The sequence below is a fragment of the Notechis scutatus genome, chromosome 2, assembly GCF_049901735.1.
Source record: "Notechis scutatus isolate UNSWTSFEM ecotype Mainland chromosome 2, rNotScu1.2, whole genome shotgun sequence".
NCBI lineage: Eukaryota > Metazoa > Chordata > Lepidosauria > Squamata > Elapidae > Notechis > Notechis scutatus.
Window position 1 is genome coordinate 101,634,298 of NC_142010.1, and position 24,884 is coordinate 101,659,181.

The 24,884-nt window shown below is 42.0% G+C and overlaps 1 protein-coding gene across 1 annotated transcript; it reads left to right on the top strand.

The window, feature by feature from the left end:
* On the top strand, window positions 1-24,644 carry LOC113418184 (transitional endoplasmic reticulum ATPase-like). Its single transcript, XM_026676932.2, has 18 exons — window positions 1-500; window positions 3,503-3,614; window positions 6,887-7,059; window positions 7,900-8,042; window positions 9,433-9,563; window positions 10,189-10,320; window positions 10,658-10,760; window positions 11,072-11,205; window positions 12,140-12,275; window positions 12,862-12,974; window positions 14,204-14,368; window positions 18,473-18,595; window positions 20,116-20,328; window positions 21,057-21,235; window positions 21,886-22,015; window positions 22,638-22,796; window positions 22,927-23,078; window positions 23,896-24,644. Exons 1-18 carry the CDS (start codon window positions 481-483, stop codon window positions 23,999-24,001), a joined length of 2,424 nt encoding a protein of 807 aa, XP_026532717.1. The 5' UTR covers window positions 1-480; the 3' UTR covers window positions 24,002-24,644.
* Window positions 24,645-24,884: the final 240 nt, after the last annotated feature.

Genomic DNA, 24,884 nt, shown 5'->3' on the forward strand with positions numbered 1-24,884 from the left:
AGAGGGGCGGGGGAGGACGGGGTGGGGGACGGACGACAAGGACACTTATTATGCAAGAAATGTCACTACGTGGCCCGCAATAATTTGGAACATGCTCTCCGTTCACCGTTCACCATTTCAGAAGGCGGAGATCCATTCATAAATAGAACGGCTTTGTCACGGGCATTCTGGGGCTAATGGGGAGGCTGGCTGAAGGACCGCTCCTGCAGTCGATCGGGCTGCGATAGTGAGTCTTCTTCCACCCACCCACCACCCCAACCCAGCAATCGTCAGCCTGCCTGGGAAAGGGTTGGCACGGCTGTGGCGAAAGAGGGCGGGCTCAATAGGCCGAGAGTGGGGCGGGTGGGAGCAGACCTATTTTCCAGCCGCTGTGAGCAGGGAGGGAGACCGAGCAGGGCACGGCCGTGTGTCCTGGGTGCCCGAGTGGGAAAGAAAACAAGGATCAGCGGCCCAGACGTGACAAGGCTCGAAGCAGCCGACATGCCTGCTTCGGGAGGAGAGTAAGTCATCTGGCGCGGGAGTCGGCGCCTTCTCCCTTTCCACCGTCCCTTTGCTTCGTAACGCGTGGAAGGCAGCGAGGGGAAGGGGCGTTCGGGAAACCCGGCGCTGATAGTTGTAGGGTCACTTTCCAAACCCATCTGCTCTGCGTCGCTTTAGCTTTGGAAACAGTTACCGGGGAGTGGGGGGTGGTGAGAAGAGATTAGGGAAAGCTCGGTTTGGGCCTGACCCGATTACTCGATTCAGCCCAGAAAAGTTTGACAGGATCCTGGAAACTTTCCCCAAGTTGAGGGTTAGCAGCTTTGCTTAACTTGGCTGGGCTATAAGGGCAGCTTCTATAGGCTTGAGCGAATGCAACACAAGCTGTATTGACCCGTTGATTCTCAGGATGAGTAGGAGATTTTTCTAAGCAGGTTGTGGGGCCTTTTCTTCTGTCTCGCTTCGTTGTTTGGGGAAACCCAAGCAGGGGGCAGCTGACGTTTATATCCGAGAATAATCACACAACAGGAGCACGGAGGAGGAGGAGGAGGAGGGTCAAACACTGCCCGGTTTATTTATAGGTGCAGGAATGCATCTTGGAGTTGAGGCTTTAAAGAAACATGACCCTCTCCCTTCTCCCCCCCACAAAAAAAGCATTGAGGTTATTCTTCCCTCAACTTTTGCGAAGAAAATTCACAAAAGTGTCAGCTTTTATTGCGCCTACATTTTCAAGAATGAAAACCCATTTTGTCTCAGAGTGGACTTTTGTCTGTAAGGGCTAAAATAAATATTTTCCTTTAAGCTGTTGCTTCCATCAGATAGTGGTGGCTACTTTTGGAAATTTGCCATCAGAAGCAAATCTATGGTTGTTTCAAAAGGTGATTTGTTTTGGGCAGTTGTCAGCCTTAACTGTGGATTATTAGAGGGGTCCAGGAATGTCCTCTTGTTCCCACCCCTTGTTTCCTTTCTTCCTCTTTCTTTTCCTAAGAACAAACAAATAAACATTGCTTATATTTGGAAAGGATAGCTGCACAAAATATTTTGACTGGTAAACTGGAGCTCTCTCTCTGAAATAGCCTATTCTTTCTGCTAGGTAACCAATATTTAAGCTGTCAACCCACTCAGCAGTAAATGCTTAGTTTTTGTGACTCTTGTACTGAATCCAGTGTTTTTCTTTAGTGTAGCATTGTCAGGGAGATCACTAATTTTCCTAGCCTTCAATTCATCATTCCAGCAGCAACTTTCATTATTTGGATTTACATATTGTACTATACCATCATGTATTTCATGTTAGTTATCTATGTATTTATTTTAATAATTGTGCAAACCCACTGAGAACTAAACTGTGACTTAGTCAACAAACGGGTTAAAAATTCTGGCTTAGTATAATACATTAAGCACATTGTGGTTATCAAAGTGCATAAAGGCTGCAATATTTAAAACATGGACATTTCAGGCTAAGGTTGGGAGAGGGGAGAATTCTCTCACAGACACACATTTGAATTTCAAGCTACATTTATTTCTTAGGTAAAGTAATAATCCATAATTGTCCCCCACCTAAGTTTCTAGCAAAGTTGGTTGTAAAAAATAATCATAGTAAATATTGTTGAGATTTATTGTTTGATACACTGCTGTGAATCTTATCTTGAAAAAATATTTAAGTGGTAAAGTAGTTAATGTAGTGTAGCTTTGGAGATTCAAACTGAAATCTGTTTTCTGTCACCATCAAAGCTCCCTGGATGATTCTGGGCCTGTCACTTTCCCTTAGTTAGCCTCCCTCACTGTAATGGGGGGATACAAGAAGGTGCTGTACATGTCAGCCTGAATTCTGCAATGAAAGATGGGATAGAAATGTAATGAATAGTCAGACAACTCATGATCTGTTGTGTCATCATTTCAGATATATTTCCTTACATAAACAGATAAACAGCATGACCATGGGCAGGCAAAAAAAAACAACCACCCAAAACAGTGGGAGCGACTTCTGACTTCCTGCCGGTTTCCCCATTGATTTTGCTTGTGGGAAGCTGGCAGGGAGCATTGGAAATCACAGTCACATGACTGCGCCTGACAGCAATGGTACTGTATCAGTCACAAATTTGTCAATATAACTGTTCTGAAGATCCTTTCAATTTCAGTTCCATGGAAGTAATGAGTCCCAAATTCTGGACACATTTTATAAGCCAGCCCATTTGAGGTACATTGGGTCAAAAATTATTGCCTGTAATGCACTGTTTCACCTAAGTGAAAGTTACAAGCAGACAATGGAAGAATGTTATTAGTATGTAGAATATCATTATGGTGGTGATATTAATGATGATAAATAACGATCTTCAAGAATACATTACATCAGAGTTCCCCAACCTTTCCAACTTTGCAGACTGGGAGGGAGAGGGAATGATTCTGCGTGAGCGATGGGCACGCCTACCTGCCACTTGCACAAACAGAGTGTGTGTGCATGCGCTTGCCTGTTGTTTGCACAAGTGGGGATGTGTGCGTGCACTTGTCCGCTGCTTCTGTGGCTTGATTCCGAACAGCTCATGACCCAGTAATGGTCTGGGGTCCATGATCTGGGGATTAGGGACTCCTGCATTATATCTCATATTCCCACATTATTTGTAATCATATATTTCTATGATCTGAGTATCTCTTTGACTTGGGTATTTTTGTACTTAAAAATCCATGGCTTTGTTCACACAACTTCCTGAACCATATGCTACCCAATCACAGTTCAGCCTAGCATATCATGTAAACCCAACCTGGGCGATTAGCTTATGGTTAAGTTAAATATGATTTACCTAATCCAAGTATATAGATTTATATAACACTGAACCATATATTAACTAGACTTGCTTCATTCAGTCAGTCAGTCAGTCTGAACAATATGCTGAGTTAAAATGTGGCCAGTTTGTGGTTTGGCATGGTTTGTGAATATAGCCTGCATTTTGTAGACATTCTCAGAACTTTTTCTCCACCATAACATCCTATCTTTGTGCATCTAAATCATATTCATTCTCTTCTGCAGCCCAAAGGGAGAGGATTACTCCACAGCCATCCTGCGCCAAAAGCATCGTCCTAATCGCCTCATTGTAGATGAAGCAGCCAATGAAGACAATAGTATTGTGAGTCTATCCCAGGTAAATATAAGTCTATTGTTCCATTTACTTCTGACTTCAGTAAACCCATCTCTATCCTACATCCCAGTTTCCACAATCTTTTTAGGCCAGTTTTCCCAATCTGTTGCCTGATATTTGTGTTAAGTCAGCCTTTTCCCAGAAATCTTTACCTTTGGTCAAGATAATTGGGAATTTGGGAAGTTGCTGTCCCAATACATGAGGAGAATTGGAGGGTGGGGAAGGCTGTTCTATCATCTGATTTATAGCTGACCTCAAATATTCTACCCAATGTGCACATCCTAAAGCAATCCACAAGATACTTAATATATGTTTTCATATAATTAATCTAACCACAAGCACTGGGTTGGTTGTGATAGATTAACCTTAACTGGCCCTCTCTTAGAGGTAATATCACCTGCTAGAATTTTAAGCAAGTTAGTTTATCACCCTATTGCTGTTTTCTTCATGTATGCACATAAGCACACACACACACATGCACACATATCCTGAAGTATTTAATTATCCCCAGTATTTTATGGGTTTTGCAGGCAGAATTTTCAGTTCTTGACAGACTCAGACTTGTTTTGCTTTTCCTATTTTTTATTTATAGTTTAACAAAAACTATTTTCTCATGTCTGAGAGCACTATCACAAACATCATTACTGTTGCCATCCCTGTTTCTATTCAGCACAAAATAATTGCACTGAAAAAACTGAGTTACAACCAGTCCCTTCACTTACGACTGTCATAGCATCCCTACAGTCACATGATCAAAATTTGTGTGGTTGGCAACTGGCATATATTTAGGACAGTTGTAGCATCCTGGGGTTACCATTTGTAACTTTCCCAGCCAGTTTCCAACAAGCAAAGTCAGTGGGGGTCAGCTGGATTCACTTAATGACCATGTGATTCACTTAACAACTGCAGTGAAAAATGATTGTAAAATTGGGAATGACTCAGTAGTGGGTTCCTACCTTGGTTGCTACCGGTTTGGTGGGCGATTGCACATGCGCACGCGTGTGCCCCTAACACGCATGTGCACTCGCCCCTAGCATGCATGCCTCTAACGTGCCAATCAGCCGAGAGGAGGAAGAAACGAAAAGCTAGGAGCGACCCTCCTACCTATCCATGCGCTTGTCGCTTCTTTTATCTTCTCGGCTGATTGTCAGAGGAACCGGTTCGGCTGAACTGGTAGTTATTTTTACTAGCAGTTCGGCTGAACTGGGCCGAACCTGTAGCATACCACCACTGGAACGACTCATTTAACAACCACCTTGCTTAGCAACAGATATTCTGGTTCCAATTGTGGTCATAAGTCAAGAACTACCTGTACTCAGAACAAATATTTCAGAACAATTTTAACAATTCCTAGAACTTGGACTGCTGAAGTGCCACATCCTGATTCCCTTGCTTAAGGGGGCATTGATTGGCTGGTTTTCAACTAGGAGGGGAAAGAGTTGAGCAAAACTCAGCTCTCCATACATTCTGCATGCTAAAAAGAATCTTATTTAGCTACGAGTGCTTATCCTTATGACTTGTCCTCATAAGGTCAAAATGGAGGTGAATCCGTGAAGAACAGTAAAAAAAAACTGCTGAAATGCGTCTCGGAAAGTTTTGGCTATCTTCCATTCACATCTTGATGGAGGAGGTGCCAGTCAGTACAGAAAAGCTTTAATGTCTTGTCCTGTGCAGAGGTAACTTTGCTGAATCTAATGCCACGGAGTAAGATTTCAAATCAACCTGAAAGAGAACCCAAGTTTATCATGTGACTTCCTCCAATCGCGTTCCAGACCTCTGCCTCTCTGATTCGACTTGCTGAGCTCTTAGTAAAAAACCTGATAAAAGAACTGTGGACATGAAAAGACTATAGGGCAGACCACATGTTAACAGCATGCTTATTTATTTATTTATTTATTTTATTTATTTTATTTATTTATTTGATTTGCCAATTGTTTACAAGATAATAAGTATAAATGTATACATAGTTGTGAATACATGAAATGGTTACATATAAGAAAAATAAAAGAATAGGAGAAACAATAGGACAGGGACGGTAGGCACGTTGGTGCGCTTATGCACGCCCCTACAGACCTCTTAGGAAAGGGGTGAGGTCAATAGTAGACAGTCTAAGGTTAAAGTTTTTGGGGTTTGGGGAAGAAACTACAGAGTCGGGTAGAGTATTCCAGACATTGACCACTCTATTGCTGAAGTCGTATTTCCTGCAATCAAGTTTGGTGCGGTTTACTTTGAGTTTGTATCTATTGTGTGCTCTTGTGTTGTTATGGTTGAAGCTGAAGTATTCATTGACAGGTAGGACATTGCAATGTATGATTTTGTATACCATGCTTAAGTCAGACCGAAGACGGCGTAATTCAAGGTTTTCTAGTTCTAGAATTTCTTATCTTGGCCATCCAAACATAGCAGCAGACAATCAACATTAGCAGATTATCTGGAAGAAGGCCTACTCAGAGAGACGGAATTCCTATGGACTCAGCCACATTGCTTCTCTATTTCCCAACCTTAGTCTGTTACAACATCGAGTGTCCCAATGGACACAGCCTTCTTCTGTCGTGCAGATCTCTAAAATACATACAGGTTAACCCAAAATCTTGCATACTAGTTGTTTTTTTTCCAGTAGAATACCTACCGGTAGTATTAAAATGATGGCCTTCTGGTTGAGACTTTCTACCATCTCTGACAGCTGGATATCTTCGGTTAGGCTGCAATCTCTAAAGAAGGGAAGCCAGCCAGCTTTCCTTTTCCTGCAACTGCCAAGTTGCAGCCTTCCACTAGATATATCCAATTGCCTGTCCCTACTTTTTCCCCCCAAGCCAACATCTATTTTTCATCCTCCTACCATCTCCAACAAAAAGAGACAGTTCCTCATCTGCTGTAATCAGTGCTCTTAATGTTTGTACATAATGTCCCACCCTCGGGTGCAGCCCCCTTGCTCCTCTGCACTAACAACAGCCCACTTCCTCAGAAAGCATTTCTTTTAACTTTGGGAACACATAATGCAATACCTCTGGGCAGAAAGGCTTCAGTGAAAGCCTTTGAGGAACCTGATTTCACAAAGAGCCTGCAACCGATGCAACTTCATCTCCAGTGCATGCTGTACATATAGTCTATGTCTATAGGATTTGGGGTGATGGCAACTATGTGTTCTGAACTAACAAATATCAGTTTGTTTTCCCCCCACAAATAATGATTTGCTTGCTGCTTATACAAAATGAGCACGTTGCAGTCTTCTTTGTGCTTGAGGGTCAAAACTAAACTATTTTGGTTCTCCTCAGGTCAAAATGGAAGAACTGCACTTGTTCCGTGGAGACACGGTGCTAATGAAGGGAAAGAAACGCAGGGAGACAGTATGCATTGTTCTTACTGACGACTCTTGCCAGAATGAGAAGATTCGAATGAACCGCGTCACCCGTAACAACCTCCGTGTGCGTCTTGGAGATGTGGTCAGGTGAGGGCATCCCAAAATAGAATAGAGGTGGTGAACGAAAGACTGTTGGCGAAAGCTAAAATTCAAACATACCACAGTTAGTTTAGGCTCAGAAAGAGGAGGCATTAAAACAAAGTAGGGGGATTTCAACAATTTAGAAGGAAACAGCCTTAACCATAATTTCTCCATGTAGATGTGGTGAAGTGGTTAGAATGTTGGACTAGGATTAGAGAGACTCAGGTTCAAGTCTCTTCGTCATAGTATTTGAGTAACTTTAGCAAGGTCACTATCTTAGTTTAGTATATCTCAAAATTATCAAATGGAAAAATGAGGTGAGGAAATATGTTCATCCATGCTGCCTGGAGTTCTTGAAGGAAAAGCACTACTACTGTATATGCCGGTAGATAAAATAATTTTAGAAGTTGCCCAAATAGCACTTTGGGATATTAAATTTGATACTAGAATTGAATAAGCGATATGGTGACCTGCCCTACAGATTCAGGATCTCTGTAAAGCAGTGGTGGGCAGCCTACAGTCCTAGAGCTGTAAGGATGCCTTGGTTTTACTTCAAAGGCCTTAAGTGAGAAGTCAGCTGAGAACTTGGATAAGGGTTTCCTTTTCCTTACCTGCAGCTTGCTGCTGAGTAGAGAAATGGGGCTGTTAGGTGGGGGGTGGGGGTGGAAGAGTGATGCGGGAGAGAAAATGGATGTCTAGTTGCTCCGGCCCTATCCAGTCCTTGTTTCAGTATCATCCATCATGGAAGCCTCCATAGATGAACGTTGGGGGATTATGTGTAAGCAGTGGATGTGCGTAGCACAATGCTGACCTCAGATGAGGCCACCTGAGTCTTTCTATTTGTAGTGTACAGGCCTGTCCGGATGTAAAGTATGGAAAGAGGATTCATGTACTCCCCATCGATGACACTATTGCAGGGTTGACTGGGAACCTCTTTGACGTTTACCTCAAACCATACTTTCTGGAAGCCTATCGTCCTGTACATAAAGGTGAGAATTGACAGAATCACTTAGAAAACAATTGCTCTACCAATTGCACTCCCACTACGCTGTTCCCCCTTCTGCCAGAGTCGCTTGCCCATTTCCCCTTGCTACAGGCAAGCCAGCTAGACTGGCAAAGTAGAACCATATTTCTCTGTTTCACTTCACCTCCTTACTGATGAAGAAATGAAGCCATTTTCTCAGTGGCCTCTACATTACCTATTGCATTGGCCTGAAACCAACCTGGCTGGAAAAACAGAAATCAAAGGCACCCAGTAGTAGTTGTGGTTTATATGTCATCTCCCTGGAGAGGTCAGGACAGGATTAAGAGAAGTATAGCTGGTGAGAGACTTTTTGAGATACAGAAGAAGAAAGCAATTGTATAGGCACCTCTTTATTAAGCACTCTTGGTTTGATGGGATGAATGTTTTAACTACCAAGATTTACCCAAAATGTTGTTTCTTTGTGGTTGGTGCCTTTGAGTCAGTGTTGACTTCTGGTGACTGCCTGGACAAGTCCCTGCAGTTTTCTTGGCAAGATTTTCAGAAGTAGTTTGTCTTCTTCCTAGAGCTAAGAGAGAGTAACAGATGCAAGGTCATACAGTTGGCTTTGTTCCTAGGACTCGTGGCCTCCCAGTTTCTAAGCTGATGCCTTAACCACTACACCAAACTCATCCACCCAAGTCAGTACTAGGTTTTTTTTTTGTCACAAGTGCTGCCAACTCCTGTAGTTGCAGTCAACACTATCTTTATAACCCTCTTTGCCTTAAACATCTTCCTCCGTCTCACACAGTATTAATGACTTAGGTCTTAGGCCATAAGAATAATGAAAATGGCAGCAAGAGCTGCTTCCCCCGCAGCTTCACTTTACAACACTGGACACATACAGTGCCCCCTTTTCAGTGCCATCATCCCTCAGCTACTTGTACTGCTTTACTCTCTTATTTATTGGTTACGTTTATATCCCACTTTTCTCTCCATACAACATTCAAGGCAATTTACAGCAACCAAAATACAAATTGTGGAACAAAAATAAAAATAATGTAGTTACAAACAGGTCAAATTAAAATCAGTACTATTAATAACAACCAAACAAAGTTAAAAGTTTGGTGGAGAAGATTTTTGTCATTTTCTAGAATGATGGAAGGAGTAAAGCTGTCAGGTGGGCCTCACCAGAGCAAGCATTTTTCCTTCTATCAATAGGAACTGGGGACATGAATTAGGTTTTGCAACTGGACCCATTTTTACAGTACCTTCACTAGCTAAAAAAATTACCTTTTTTGTTTCACCCATGTTGCCATATCCTAATTCTTATCATGGGATATAACTTTGATTTTCTGGTTCAGTTCTGAAGAAGATAATGAATTGAGCTAACAATGTAATTCCTCTGCTCTGTTTAGGTGATATCTTCCTTGTACGTGGTGGAATGAGGGCTGTGGAATTTAAGGTGGTGGAAGTAGATCCTAGTCCCCACTGCATTGTTGCTCCTGACACAATTATCCATTGTGAGGGGGAGCCCATCAAACGAGAGGTATGTGGGAGAGCTAACGAGATCCATCTCAAGAATAGGGAACCCAGTAGCCAGATCTTGATGCTAATCATTAGAGACTCTTCAACAGTTTCCAATGGGAATAATTTAGGAGTGTAATGATATGTGAGAATGACCTTGGGAGACAGGAGGAAAAGCCACAACTTAGACCACTGTCATGCAGAAGGTATCTCAGCTCACAGGAGGAAAAGGGGCATGGGAACCATCTCAGAAGGGATACTCCCTAATGTTTTAAAAAGTGAAAGCAAAGAAGGAGAGAAGTATTTTGAGATTCTGTTTTATTTATTTATCAAATTTAGAGACCACCCATCTTGTTCTCAAAGTGACTCTGGGCGGTATACAGTTACACAACATTGTTTCTGTAACAAATATGGTAGTATTAATATTTATGGTTTGTACTTCTAGTAACTTGAAGAGCTGACAACTGGGGTAAAATTTTAAGAGCAAGTTCTGCCGTTATTCCAAAGGTTACTGGAAAGGAGCATACACTTAAGATATGAGTCTCCAATTCAATTGTGGCTGTATTATACTGTTGTCCTGGTTACGAAGAGAGACCGTGATTCCTTGTGATGATCTTGTGGCGTGTTTTCTGTGTGCCTTTTGTTAGGATGAAGAGGAGAGCCTCAATGATGTTGGCTATGATGACATTGGGGGCTGCCGTAAACAGTTGGCTCAGATCAAAGAGATGGTGGAACTGCCATTGAGACACCCTGCGCTCTTCAAAGCGATTGGAGTGAAGGTACTACAATGGAGGGCTAGGATTACCATAATTTCCATATTATTGATCGCCATCCTTCTTAGCTTTAAAATATGCCATAATATTCTACCATGGGTAGACGGACATTCTGTTTCAGTTTCTATTGATTGAATTCTCTCCATCTTTCTTTCCAAGCAGGCTAGGCCTTGTAATGTAAACTTTTATTGCTAAAAGAATAAGAGCATGCTAAGGGCTTGTACTATGTTCTCATCTAATTTATTGCCCTGAATGTTGTTGATTGTACCACTGCCAGTTGAGCCAATTACCTATTGCACGTTCATTTGATGTGGTTCCTCTGCTTTCTCTCTTCCTTCCTCAGCCTCCAAGAGGGATTCTTCTTTATGGCCCCCCTGGAACTGGGAAAACACTTGTAGCCCGGGCGGTTGCAAATGAAACTGGAGCATTTTTTTTCCTTATCAATGGTAAGAAACATGGCATGACGTGAGTCTTTCTATGCGAGTGTCGTAGGAAAAAATGACTATCAGGGACATCCATATTCACTTAGCTGCCACATTTCTATATGATGATTGTAAAGGAATCAATGTATAGTGGCATATCAGAATAATGGGAACCAGTGATATGGAGTTTACATCTCTGGGCAACGACCAAACGAGTAAGAGCAGAAGTGGCAATCCTAAAAACAGGTAGCCCACTGGGTCCTCTTTTCTGAACCCTGATGATTGTTAAAAGAGTCCCGGAGTACTTTTGTTCATATTCTGTCTTGCTTCTTCAGGCCCAGAGATCATGAGCAAGTTGGCTGGGGAATCTGAGAGCAACCTACGCAAAGCCTTTGAAGAGGCTGAGAAGAATGCTCCAGCTATTATCTTTATTGATGAGCTAGATGCTATTGCTCCTAAGAGGGAGAAGGTAAGGGGTGGTTTCTTGAAATCAAAGAGGAAAGAAATCTCAGAGGAACATTCCTGGTCTCTGCGACTGCATCTCCAAATTGGTCCATTCAGTTGCCCCCGCCTCAGATGTTGGTAGAGATGTTTCAATACAAAGAGTAGCCTCAAAGATGATAAGATTTCATCAATGGGTGAAACATTAATTTGTACAAAGCCCCGATCTCTTTCCTCAGTACTAATGTGTAGATCCAGTCTTCTTGAGAGATAATGCATCTTTTTCCTTGGTGAGTTATATGAAAAAGCAAGCAGGGCTACAGCATGCACAATAAAGTTAGAGAGCACAGAAAACTATCTAGAAGGGAAGAGGGCAGTATAAAATAAAATTCATGCCAGGAGGAAGGGGTTGACAATGCAGCGCTGGGGCAGTAGAAATCTTCACCCTGGTAAGAATAAGTGCTGCCCTAGTCTGATGCCATCTAAAGTCATAATATAGAAGAGCTAGCAAGACACTTGCTGGAATTACTGACAAGGTGCTGCTAAAGAAAATATTACCTTGATTTATAAATGAATGAATGAATATTTGTAATATATTGTAACTTTCCTATTCAGAAGGTGTTTATACATGGTTTTCTATCCCCGTGTTTTATTTTCACAATTCTCTGATTATAATTAGTTGAATTGGGAGACAGTGAGGGTCATCCAGTGAGTTTCTTGGCTGAGCAGAGAGTTGAACTTGTTTAATTCCAATATCTAAATAAGGCAATACTGCAAATAATGCATCTCATACTTTCCAAGCCATTGTTCCTTTCTTACCTCCAGTAACAGTCTCATGCAATTCTTCCACTAGGAGGTGCTGTGCTAACACTCTGAAATCTCAGTTCGTTGTCTTCTCTAGGATGGCACTGTTGCTGATATTTGAGCATCTTCTTCTATGATTCTTTGTGCTCCCATTTCAGACCCATGGGGAAGTGGAACGGCGGATTGTTTCACAACTCCTGACCCTCATGGATGGCTTGAAGCAACGTTCTCATGTCATAGTTATGGCCGCCACTAACCGACCAAACAGTATTGATCCTGCTTTGCGTCGATTTGGTAAGAATCGGCCCAGATTTTTCTCTTTCTATCCCTGCCTTTCTCTTGTCTGAGATCTGATCTTATATGCCAGGGCTGTCAAACTCGCGGCCCGTGGGCCAGATGCATTACGCACTGGCCATGCCCACGCCCGTTTTAGCAAATGGTAAAAAAAAGTTGTGTTACGTCACATGACGCTGTCATGGCGACTCGAGTTTGACACCCCTGTTATATGCCATTCATGACGATATCATGTATCAAAATCACAAGCTACTTGTAGCTATCAGCTAAAAAAAAAGTTTTTGGTCTAAAGATGTTGACTGCCATGCTTTAAAAGTGTCTGTCACTGATGCTTAGCTTAATAAACGAAAAGAAGGTAAGCTTTCTGCATTTGGGGACTGCATTGTCTCCACCTCTTTGTCTGTCGAACAATACAATTTTCCCCAGGCTCTGTGAGCTTTGGAGTGTATTGGGAACAAGCAGGCATCATCTCTTTTCATCAGTCAGCATGCCAATTAGTGCCTTATATGTATAAAATATGATAGTTGTGCGGACAAAGTATATATTCAGGTCTGGACAATCCAGTTTACACACTGCTTTTCTGCAGGGCGCTTTGATCGAGAAATTGACATAGGGATTCCAGATTCAGTGGGAAGACTGGAAATCTTACAGATACATACCAAGAACATGAAACTGGCTGATGATGTGGACCTGGAGAGGGTAAGGACAAAGAATAAAGTGTTTTAAGGGGTAAGGATAAGCAAAATGGCACTTCATTCAGCTTTTTCTATGAATTGGGGCTACAAATCTAAATATCTACTGTACAAATGTTAAGAATTCCTTGATAGTAGCAATAACTTTTCTTGGTAATTTAATTCAGAAGGCACTCATGTTGTAGTTTCTTTTGACTGAGTTTACTAATCATGGACATATAAGACTACCTACATATCTGAACACCCATACTTACATCATTTATTTTGGGATCAATTAGTAAATTGTAAAAGCTACATTGTTAGCAACTGGCAGCGTAAATTGCTTCAATTAGTTAGAAAACTAAACATGCAACTGTCTTGGATTCTGGGACTAAGGCCATGATTGCAATTAGCTTGATTAGGGTACACAGGCCAAATGAGTATCTCGTTAAGAAATTAACTGGAATCAAAATTGGGTTATGGGAGTTAGGAAAGATACATTCAAACAAAATTGCAGAAGGATGGGGATATCAGAGGTGCCCCATCACTCTCATATTGTTACATTCTTTTACAAAAAATGAAGAGTGAGGAGAATGAATAGAGATTCAAACATGTTATCTTAAGGAGAAGTCATAGGTTAATTACAGCAGCTGCAAGTTTCACATAAGCTTGACCATTGCCTTTCACAGTTATGATTTCTCCCCCATTCTACGCTTGAAATTAAGCAGTATCACCACAATCAAAGAACCATTTTCCCTCTTAATTTTTAGCAGCTGAAGTTCAAGATACTTGGGGGCTACAAGTGCAATGTTGAAGCTCCCAACCTGTGGAACATCATCCCCCACCCTCCTTTCCCCGTGCAGTTGGCCCAACCCTCTTGGTCTTCCAGAAGGCCCTTAAACATGGTTTGTCAACTAGCTTGGGCATCCCATGATAGAGTGAGCTAGTTAGATGGTTGTATGATGGCTAATGGAATGCACTCTGTTGGACATGTTCCTGCCGTTTTATACATTTGTTTTTATCTGGTTTTTATTTTAATTTAAATTAATTGTTTCAGTGCCTTTTATATACCTTTATATACTTCACACCTTGGTTTATTATTATGTATGCCACTCAGAGTTACTATGTGAGATTAGGACTTACACAAATTTGATCAAATAAATACTGAGACGAGCCCAGGTAGGCTGCGGGGGTCTCCCCCTGGTTATGGTAGACTCCCCCATTCAACGTTCTGATTTACCTGGACTGTGATTGCAGGTGGCCAATGAGACCCATGGCCATGTGGGTGCTGATCTGGCAGCATTGTGTTCTGAGGCAGCACTCCAAGCAATCCGTAAGAAGATGAGTGTCATTGACCTGGAGGACGATACAATTGATGCTGACATCCTTAATGCTATGGCTGTCACCATGGATGATTTCCAGGTAGGCTGGTTCTGGGCATTCAATAACTACATCATTTTTCTATAACAATTTTGCTTTTTAGTTCCTGTCTACAGAGCCCAGGAGAAGATTGCAGTCTTACTCCTCCAGCCCCTTCTTTCAGTGTTACTGATCTATTACATTTCTGCTTTTTAACACAGACTTAAAAACTGATTACAGACAAATGGATTAAACATTTTTCTAAGTATACACAACAGCATCTAGATTTTTGCAAAGACCATATTCTTTATAATTACTAAATAGCTTCCAACTGTGTTTGTTCAAAGTGCAAATGTTTAGGATTTGATTTAGTTGGTAGTGTGTGCCTTGTTATCTTGTTATTCTTGTGTTGGAATAATGTTATTGATGTGTCACATCTGTAGCAGGCATATGCATAGTTCTTCTGCTATACACTCTCTTAGATATTTTGATTGTAATAGTAAAATCTAATACAAACTAAAGGAAAGAGAATAGAGAGAAGTAAAGAGTGCAGGAAAAAAGAAAAAGAAAAAAGTAAGAATATGGTAAAAATTCTACTTTTCCACTATATCTTTTCTCCCATCTTTTTGAAATGATATTTAGAACTATAGAGTCATTTTTGTATAATAATTACTCAGCTCTAACTCTCAAAAATCTCCTGATTCCCCTGAACTGAATGAATTATAACTTTAAAACCAATGCTTTTCTTACTTTTGCCAACTGAGTCAGAAGTAGTCTCTGTAAGTGGACGTGATATTCCATATTTACTTCCCTATCTGAAGGATGTTTATTCTCAAGGAGCTTGCAAAGATACCTTCAGTTCTATTAAAGATTTGGTACCTGGTTTTTGTTGGCATATATAACATTCAAAGGCTATAGCTACTCTCATGTTTTTCCCCCCATCCAATCTGAGGTACTTTCTTCTTCCCATACCAAATGGCAGCATTTATCCAAAGTCTTCATAACGCCTTTGGGCTCAACGTCTGCGTTTCCCAGATTGCTCCATTTCTAGCTTCAGATTTCGTTTAAGGTAGAATGAAACGTGGAGTTGCTATCTTCTTTAATAATTTTGTCAGGTGATTAATAGTGTCAGTCTGAATCTCAGAAGAGCCATATGTAGGTCACACAGGTGCAAAGCTCTCAGTTGTGACTTTTGCCTGCAGTGGGGTTGTGGTGAAAGTTAACGAGGCATTCAAAATGACTTCAGTAGTACATTACTTCAGTGGACTGGGTATAATTACCAGTCATAAGGAGGTCTGAAATGCCAGCATAGGAGAAAAAAAATGTTAGTTTATTGTACAACCTTGCTGTGACAAATAAGTTTGGGGGGAAAGTATTGCTATGCGTAAACAGTAGAAATGTTGGCCTTGATGACTAGAGGAAAACTTCCTTACCAAGGCAATGATCACATATATGTGAATTGACTTCATACCCAAAAAAGTGGTGTACGAAAATACCTCAGGCAGCCCCACCCCCAACCCCCAATTCATACAAAGATAAAAGCGGGTAGGGAAGCACATTCAGACTTGCAAAATTCTGTTACTATAGCCATGTTAAGATTATGAATCATTTATATATGGCATACAATAGCAAAATCTCCCACTTATGATATTTCCTGTAGAGCAGATTCCTTTAGTATTGTGGGTTTTACCACATTGTGTATCAACAGACAGAGGAGCTGCTTCTTTTGGGTCTCTCTAGAGTATTCTAGACTATTTAACCTGGGCCATCTTCTGTTCTATTTTTTTCCTTTTCAAAATGGCTACCATTTCTCCTCCTCACATTATATGGAGAAGAGGTAATATTTTTTTTGAATTATTCCTTATATTTTTGGGGTCTTGTGGCTTCTTTGACTTCCCCTGCATCTTGGGTGGGGGGGGTGGCCTCGGGTGGGGGGGCGTGGGGGTGGGGTCAACGGGGGCAGCACCATATCGGGCAAAAAAGACTTTCTACGGCGCCCCCTGCTTTTCTTTGTTAGGCCTTGGGGGGGCTCTCTGCCAAAAACCTGCTCCTTTAGGGGTTGGGGTATTTGTTTTCCAAGTCACATCAGTAAGTTATGTAAGATGATAACCAGTGTCTCACAATGGTAGGTTAAACTTAAATATTTGATTTGATGTCTTGTGACAAATTCCAGAGCTCCTCATTTAGTGTCCGCTACAGATCTAACATAAAACATTTTTGCACTCTAGGTAAGACCTAGTGGAGACACCTAGTATTATGATTATTCCAAAGTCGCTTAAGAGCTTCTGTGCTCTACAAAATAGAAGTGCACTGCATCACTGTTTTAGATCTGACTCCTGCATTGTTGATTGCTAAGACTTTCATCATTTCCGTCATTTTTCTTGTGAACTATTATTCACTAGATATATACAGTATGCTGCTTGACTTCCAGAAATTCTTAGAAAATTCTTCCCGCTGTAGATATGAATATCAATGAATACTGTGAAACTATTACCTCCTTGTATTCCTGTTGCACATCCATGCCACCAATCTGCATATAGAAAGGTTTATTCAGAACTACAGAGTTGGAAAGGACCTTGTAAGTCATCTAGTCAAAGCAGGAGACCCTTCGCCATTTATGACAGATGGCAGTCTAGTCTCTTATTGAAAGCTTCCAGTGATGAAGCTCCCACAACGTCTGAAGGCAAGCTGTTCCATTAGTTTAGTGGTCTCACTATCAGAAAATTTCTCCTTATTTCTATATCAGTTTCCATTCATTATTCCTTATCTGACCTTCAGGTGCTTTGGAAAATAGGCTGGCCCCCCCTTCTCTCTGTGGCAGCCTGTCAAATATTGGAATACTCCTGTCATGTTGTCCCCTGGTCCTTCTCTTTATTAGACTAGCCATGCCCAGTTTGTGATGACCCAGGGTGGGATACAAAACAAACAATGTCACAGAAAACAGGTGACGCCCCTTTTATTCTTTCATTTTGCCTCTAAGCTCCGAATATCTTTGACCGAAGACAAAAAACTCGCACACAGTTACACAAAGAAGGAAAAAAGCAACACAAACCAGGCAAGATAAGGGCTGGAGGATGTCCACAGATAACGTACACTGGGAAGGACGCCAAACTATAAACTAGAGATATTTACATGCTTTGTTTCCAGTGTTTGTCAGTACACAGGTCCATACTCTTATTCAGTTGTCACAGCTGCAGCCCATGAAGAGGATCAAGGCCCTCTCCTCCCGAGTAGACCACGTCTCTCCCTTATCCTCTCCTCCCTGCGTGCCCTAGGATGGATAGGGGATGGGCCTGGGTCCCCCTCTGACTGCTCAGCTGGCCTCTGCCCTTCCCCAGCCTCCTCCATAACCTCCGGAGCCACACTTCCACTCCCTATCGGCTGTTTCTCCTCTCCCTCAGAGTCAGTCTCCACCAGGGGCATGACACAGTTCTTGCAACCGTTCATCATATGTTTTAGCTTCCAGTCTCCTAATCATCCTGGTTGCTCTTCTCTGCAATCTAGAATCTCAACATCTTTTTTATAGTGTGGTCACCAAAACCGGATGCAGTACTCTAGGTGTGGTCTTGCTAAAGCTTTATAGAATGGTATTATTGAGTCTGTCATCTGCACCTCTATAACTGTCTGGTTTGGCTCTGCAACCAAACCAGACGGACACATACTTCCATGGATAATCATACAAAGGTTACTAATACTAATGTGTATTAGTAACCTATGTATGATTTGATTGCTTATAGTAACCTGTGACTATCACTGTGTTGTATCTTATGATTCTTGATGAATGTATTTTATTTTTTCTTTATGTACACTGAGAGCTTATGCACCAAAGACAAATTCCTTGGGTGTCCAATCACACTTGGCCAATAAAGGATTCTGTTCTGTTCTGTTCTATTCTATTTTACTCTACTCTACTTTACTCTACTCTACTCTACTCTACTCTACTCTACTCTACTCTTACCTGACATGATCTTGATTCAATCCCTCTGTTAATGCAACTTATTCTTTTGAATGGGCATGTTGCCTAGCCTTATGGAATGTTAGGCTTAATTACAGGAATGGAAGATGAGCCAAATGTGATGAACTCTCTTTGGGGCAGTCACTGATCTCAGGGCTTTGTGCTGTCCAACAAACTGTGGTGCTAACCATGCTGCCCTTTCTGCTTTCCAGTGGGCTCTTGGCCAGAGCAACCCCTCTGCCCTACGGGAGACCGTAGTGGAAGTGCCGCAGGTCTCCTGGGATGACATTGGGGGCTTGCAGGAAGTAAAACGTGAGCTACAAGAACTGGTGCAGGTCAGTCATTCACACAAGTAGTGCAAAACACGTTAGAACATAGGTGTGTATAATTGTGTCTGCTTAGCATAAAAAAGATAAAGGACAGTGAAAATAAGTTAACTATGCTGAGATGCAACCCTTGTGAAAGATCTCGGTGTGTCTTGCTTGTAATAGCTCGTCCATTGTGATACTGTAAATCAAGGCCGGGGAAGGAAAAGTTCCAAATGGAGGGCTAAGAGAACCTTGAGGAAATTAATTCAGTTGAAAGCACAATATAGTGCATTTCCATTCGTGAGAGCTCTCAGTGGCTTAAAGAACAGCTCCAAGTTACAATAATGCAGTGGCCTCCTTTAGCAACTGGAAAAATCCACGCATGCATTTCTAGGAACCGAAAAGCAATATTTCAGCAGGAAATGAACGTATATCTGCCAGCACCGTTCTATTTTATAGTCTCTTCTGAACAGCAAGTTGGATCATTTAACCTTGAAATCCCCTTTCAGCTCTTCCTTTGAACAGGCCTCTTGGTTATAAAATCAAGGCCATCTTCAATCCAAAATATATCACCACTGAGATATGCAAAATTCAATGATTCAGAAATGGAGCATTCTGAAACACATGAAGCATGCCAAATTTATTTTGGATTATTCCATTTCAGGACATAATCATTTGAAACTAAATTTCCTAAACTAAAGCTCTGACATGGGCAAACAGAATGTGCTAGAATTCTCTAGAAAATTCCATTGCTGAATTTTACACATCCTCGCACCACAGTATTTATACACAATTTCTGCACTCGCTGATCCTATCTCTGCTCTGGACAAAAAAGCAAGACAAGAATTTTGCTTGCTTTGATATATTAAGAGATGATGTGGGGATAATAAGGTGATGCAGATTGCTTCCAGATTAACCAAAATTTTAAAAGTTGTGCCATTGGCATTTCTCCTCTCTAACAGTAATGAATGTAAGGTTTGGTGCTTAATGCTTGAAAAACACTGATACAACCATTTTCATCATAGACATCCTTGATACTGCTTCTATAAATATAAATATATATGTTAAGTTCACATGCATACATATTATTGCGTGTGTGTGTTTGTGTTTGTGTGTATTAAGATCAGCTATAAACTAAATGGAAAAATATTGGTCAGCAGCATCTTCTGTCAAAAAGTCCTCTTAACTTTTTAACACAGAGATCTGGCACCTTTAGAAAACTGCTGAGCTTCCCCTGAGCTATCACCTTCAGCCAGCATGGCCAGTGTTCAGTCATAAGAGGAATTAGAATATGAACTTCATTGAGTGCGTCCCCAGATAGTGAGATATTTCTTACGGTCCATCTCTGTTCCAGATTAATAATGGATGGTGTGCATATTGCATAGGCAGTGAAGGCAGAAAATGAGGGTAAATCCATTCTCTTTAGCTGGTGTTTACAACCCAGACAATGAAGAAAAGTCAGAATGTAGTTTTTCAAGCGGTAGCACTGACTTTTATAAGACAAATGGCTCAATTTTCTTAATTCTTTTATCTCTTGTCTTCATCAGTTCCCAGTGGAGTATCCGGACAAGTTCCTGAAGTTTGGAATGACACCTTCACGAGGTGTGCTGTTCTATGGACCCCCTGGCTGTGGCAAGACCCTCCTGGCAAAGGCCATTGCAAATGAATGCCAGGCCAATTTTGTCTCCATCAAGGGTCCTGAGCTACTCACCATGTGGTTTGGAGAGAGTGAGGCCAACGTCCGCGATGTTTTTGACAAGGTACAGGGTACAAAGTGGGCAAGGGGGAAGGAAAAGGGCTGTCTATTGTGACAGGAACTGAAGACGTCATCTATTTCCCAGTCACCCATTAATGTCAAAGTGAGCTCTTGTTCTGGTGGCTTCATCCAGACATGCCTACAGTTTTTCAGTAACAGTATAGAAACGGTTTGCCATCACCTTTCATGAATTTTTGTTTCACTCTCCAAAGTAATCCCCAATGTTGGTATTCCCTGGAAGTCCCCCATCTAAATATTAACTAACGCAACCTTGCTTAGCTTGAATCCAGACAAAAGTGGCCAGACCTTGCTTCATGTGAGGTCCAGCCACCCATAGGAAAAAAAAATGAAAAAGTGAAAGAGTTCCCATTTTATTTTGAAATTCTAAATATGTTGTGGAATTATGGCACTAATTCCAGAGCATTTATTAAAGGAAGGCATTGGGGAATATATTACTGTTTGTCCTGGGGTAGACATCCCATTTTTAGTAGCTGCCAGCAATTCATAATTCATTGTCTCGGGACACTGGTTTAAAATCCACTAGTTTTTAATGGCCCATTGGGACTATTCAGTCTAACCTTCACTTTACCAAAGGGTAGACCTGTAATTCAGGCAACACAATTGAAATTCATCAATCTGGAAAGACGGAAGACCTTAGAACACAAAACAAATATGTTGCCAGTCTTATATTTTAATAGTGATGTAACTCACATTGCTCCTTTTGTTCCCCAGGCCCGCCAGGCTGCTCCCTGCATCCTGTTTTTTGATGAGCTGGACTCCATTGCCAAGGCCCGAGGTGGCGGAGCGGGGGATGGTGGGGGTGCCGCTGACCGTGTCATCAACCAGATCCTCACAGAAATGGATGGCATGACCAACAAGAAGACAGTATTTATTATAGGTGCCACCAATAGGTGAGAATTTAAAGAAAGGAAGGTCCAGTTCTGTGGGCTAAGGAGATGTATGGGCAACGCCCATTTCTTTGTCCTGTTGCCAGTCTAGCTATTCCTCCTCCGGAGTCCCTTTTGCTCAACTGGTCATTGAGACTGAAGTAAGAGTCACTGAGAAAAAGTTAACCTCTTCTTTGGAAACAAGTCTCCAGGGTGACATGTGACTTCCATATCTGATTTATAGCCCCCTTTGGCCATAATTTCTCCAACCTGACAAGACTGAATCCTGTCTTTGAGATAACAAACTTAGGAAAACTGTAGTATCAGCTCTACAATTCAGTATTAACTTATTATAGTTGCAACTCCATGCAAAGGCTTCTTTGTCTTCTAATGTTTCGTCTTCAAGAATTTCTGAGTCGGGTCATGTTTGATCACCACCATTCGTGACCAGATTCAAAAATTTTGTGAATTTTTGGGTTGGAACCCGATTTTGGTCATGGTCAGAAGTGTTCGTGACCAGAGGTTCTATCGTACCACCTCTTCCCCCCAACTTTGTCCCTTTGATTCCTATTCTTGCCCACTTCTGCTATAGAGCTGCATTCCTGTCAAAGAAGCATCTGAGTTGAAAAGCAACCCATGAAACTTGCTGTTGTCTCTTTGCCAAATCTTTTCAGACCAGACATTATTGACCCGGCCATCCTTCGTCCAGGACGTCTGGACCAACTTATCTATATCCCATTACCTGATGAAAAGTCTCGCGTAGCGATCCTCCAAGCCAACTTGCGAAAATCACCAGTTGCCAAGGTCAGTCAAAGCAGGCAAAAATGGGCATGTAAAAGTAAATCAGCAATGGATATCAAGGTCCAGAGGTGTCACCCATCCAGTAGAGGAGGACTGATTGTGACAGTCTTTAAAGGGGGTGTGTGGCTCAGTCTTCCCTGAAGTTCCTTCGTGTCAAAGTGAGGAACAAGATGGCAGAAGAGCCGTGGTGGTGGTGTAGTTAGAATGCAATATTACAGCCTAACTCTGCTCACTGCCAGCAGTTCAATCCTGACCGGCTCAGGATTGACTCAGCCTTCCATCCTTCTGAGGTGGGTAAAATGAGGACTCAGATTGTTGGTGGAAATATGCTGATATTGTAAACTGCTTAGAGAGGGCTGTACAGCACTGTAAAGTGATATATAAGTCTAAGTGCTATTGCTATCACTGCTCATTCTATGGACAAGACCAAATTGCTCCAATACAGAAAATGAGGCAGTGGCTCTCACTGCCTTTTATGCTGATTCACCATGGAAGGCTGACTTAATCGGCATATGGTCAACTCCTTAAACACATTTTTGTTGCCCTCAGCTTTCATCTCTCATTTGTGTCTTACTTTGATAACTTGGGAAGGGAATACTTTAGCTTGTATACCTTTTCCCAACAGGATGTCGACTTGAATTATCTGGCTAAGATCACACATGGCTTCTCCGGTGCTGACCTCACCGAAATCTGTCAGCGTGCCTGCAAGCTCGCCATCCGTGAGGCCATTGAGATGGAGATCAAGGCAGAACGGGAACGGCAGCGTCAGAAGTACGCCGCCATGGTACGGACACAATATTTTCCCTTTTCCATTGAAAACCTTCCCTTACCTCAAGCTCTCTTCTTAAGAGCGTGGTCTCCACCTTGGGGGCTACCGCCTGCCTGACATCCTTCTCTTCTGTGTATTGTAACAGGATGATGATTATGACCCCGTGCCAGAGATCCGGCGGGATCACTTTGAAGAAGCAATGCGCTTTGCACGCCGTTCAGTTAGCGATAATGATATACGCAAATACGAGATGTTTGCTCAAACATTACAGCAGAGCCGTGGCTTTGGCAACTTCAGGTAACGTTAGAACAAGTTTTTGCTTGTTCGATCCCCAAACAAATAAAGCAGCATTGGGGGAGAGGGGGGGCACAGGGGAGTTGCATCCCTGACTTTTTCCCCAAAATATCAGTACAATTTCATTCATTAAATTTGGGCCATATCAGAGCCCCAAAAATAATTGATTGCTATAAATGGAACAAGCAGTGCCTGCAACAAAGTGCAGCAGTGCGTAAAAGTGAAATCAGGATGTCAGCAATTTCAATCTCCTATTCCCACCCAATTTCCCTGAATGAAACGTGGGATATAAACCTACTTAAAGAAGAATTAAAAAAATATTTTTAAGAGGGATATAAATTTAATAAATACTTTGGTTATGCTGTACAATACTAAACTTTTTAAGAATTATATCCATCCATTGGATATTGTGCTTCTTAAAAAGGGCAATGCAGCATGTACCCAAGGGTGACTACAGCGCTTTTATTAATCCATGGCCACATTCCTGAACTGGTTCAGTGGTGGGATTCAAATTATTTTTTACTACCGGTTCTGTGGGCGTGGCTTGGTGGGCGTGGCAGGGAGAAGGATACTGTAAAATCTCCAGTCAGAGGTGGTATTGGCCGGTTCTCCGAACTACTCAAAATTTCCGCTACCGGTTCTCCAGAACGGGTCAGAACCTGCTGAATACCCACTTCTGAATCGGTTGCAAATTGAACACTGTGATAATGCGTAGCTAGTTCCAGTTAAGATATCCATTGTTTCAGTAGAGGGAATAACTCAAGGGTTTCTCCTGAACTGAAATAGCCCTCCTCCTCCTCCTCTTTTTTCCTCCCCACAGGTTTCCATCGGGCAAGCAGACCAGTGGTGGAGGGGGAAGCAGTGGCAGCAACAGCGGGCAAGGAAGCCTCTTCCAGGAGGAGGGGGAAGACGACCTCTATAACTGATTGTACAAGAAACGCCCCCACGTGGTGGGAGTGGATGGTCCTCTGCGCTCATATTATTGTGCTCTTTTAATGTAAGGACTGGCTGGTGCTTGAGGCCCTAAACCTTGCCCTCCTCCTTGGTTGCAGATCTGTGCTACTCGACACAAGAAAACTCCATGCTTCGTTTTGATGGGTAACGTTGGGTGCCACTTCCTTTTCTGTTTGGCTTGGCTGTAGCCAGAAAAACCCTTGGTTTTTCCACTCTTGTGTTACTTTTTTTTTTTTTTTTAAAGATTAAAGCAGTACCTGTGATAGTCAGAAGGGGAAGACAAAGCTTAAGCAGCTGTCATGAGAATTTAACCATTCTCCATCAGACTGGTCCATCTGTTCTAGCATTTTGCTTTCCATAACTGTCAGGAAGCTGCCCATTGAAGCTCAGATGCAGGATTAAGGCTTCCCATATACCAGGCCTCTGCCCACAAATGCATCAGAACGCTTCACACCAGTGCCTGCTCTTGTATTGCCTTCCAGTTTAGAACTCAAGGGAATGGAGGATGGGCAGTTTTCCAACCCTGCTTGCAAGCCAGTCCAAACTGTTTCCCTTTGACCCCTCTTAGCCCACAGCAAAGCCTTTGGACTAGTAAATAAGGTGGATTTCAACAAACTCTGGTCTGTGTTATTAGGTGACAAAGACTTCTGAATGTCCTATAAACTGAAAGCGCATGCATCTTGCACTAGGAGGAATTCTGTGAAGGCTGCAGAAAGCAAAACATGCTCAGGGGAGAGAGATATGGGCATATCTATACAACATCCTTCCCTGGGTATAAAGACTGCCAGCCCTCTGGCTGTTTCCAAAGAATATGCCTGCACATTGTTGCCTGTATCTCACTGTCTACTGCAACTG

Coding starts and splice junctions, on each gene's coding strand:
- LOC113418184 (XM_026676932.2), top strand. CDS start 481: ATGCCTGCTTCGGGAGGAGA. Junction 22,016..22,637: donor GAAAATCACCAGTTGCCAAG/GTCAGTCAAAGC, acceptor TTTTCCCAACAG/GATGTCGACTTGAATTATCT. Junction 22,797..22,926: donor GTCAGAAGTACGCCGCCATG/GTACGGACACAA, acceptor GTATTGTAACAG/GATGATGATTATGACCCCGT.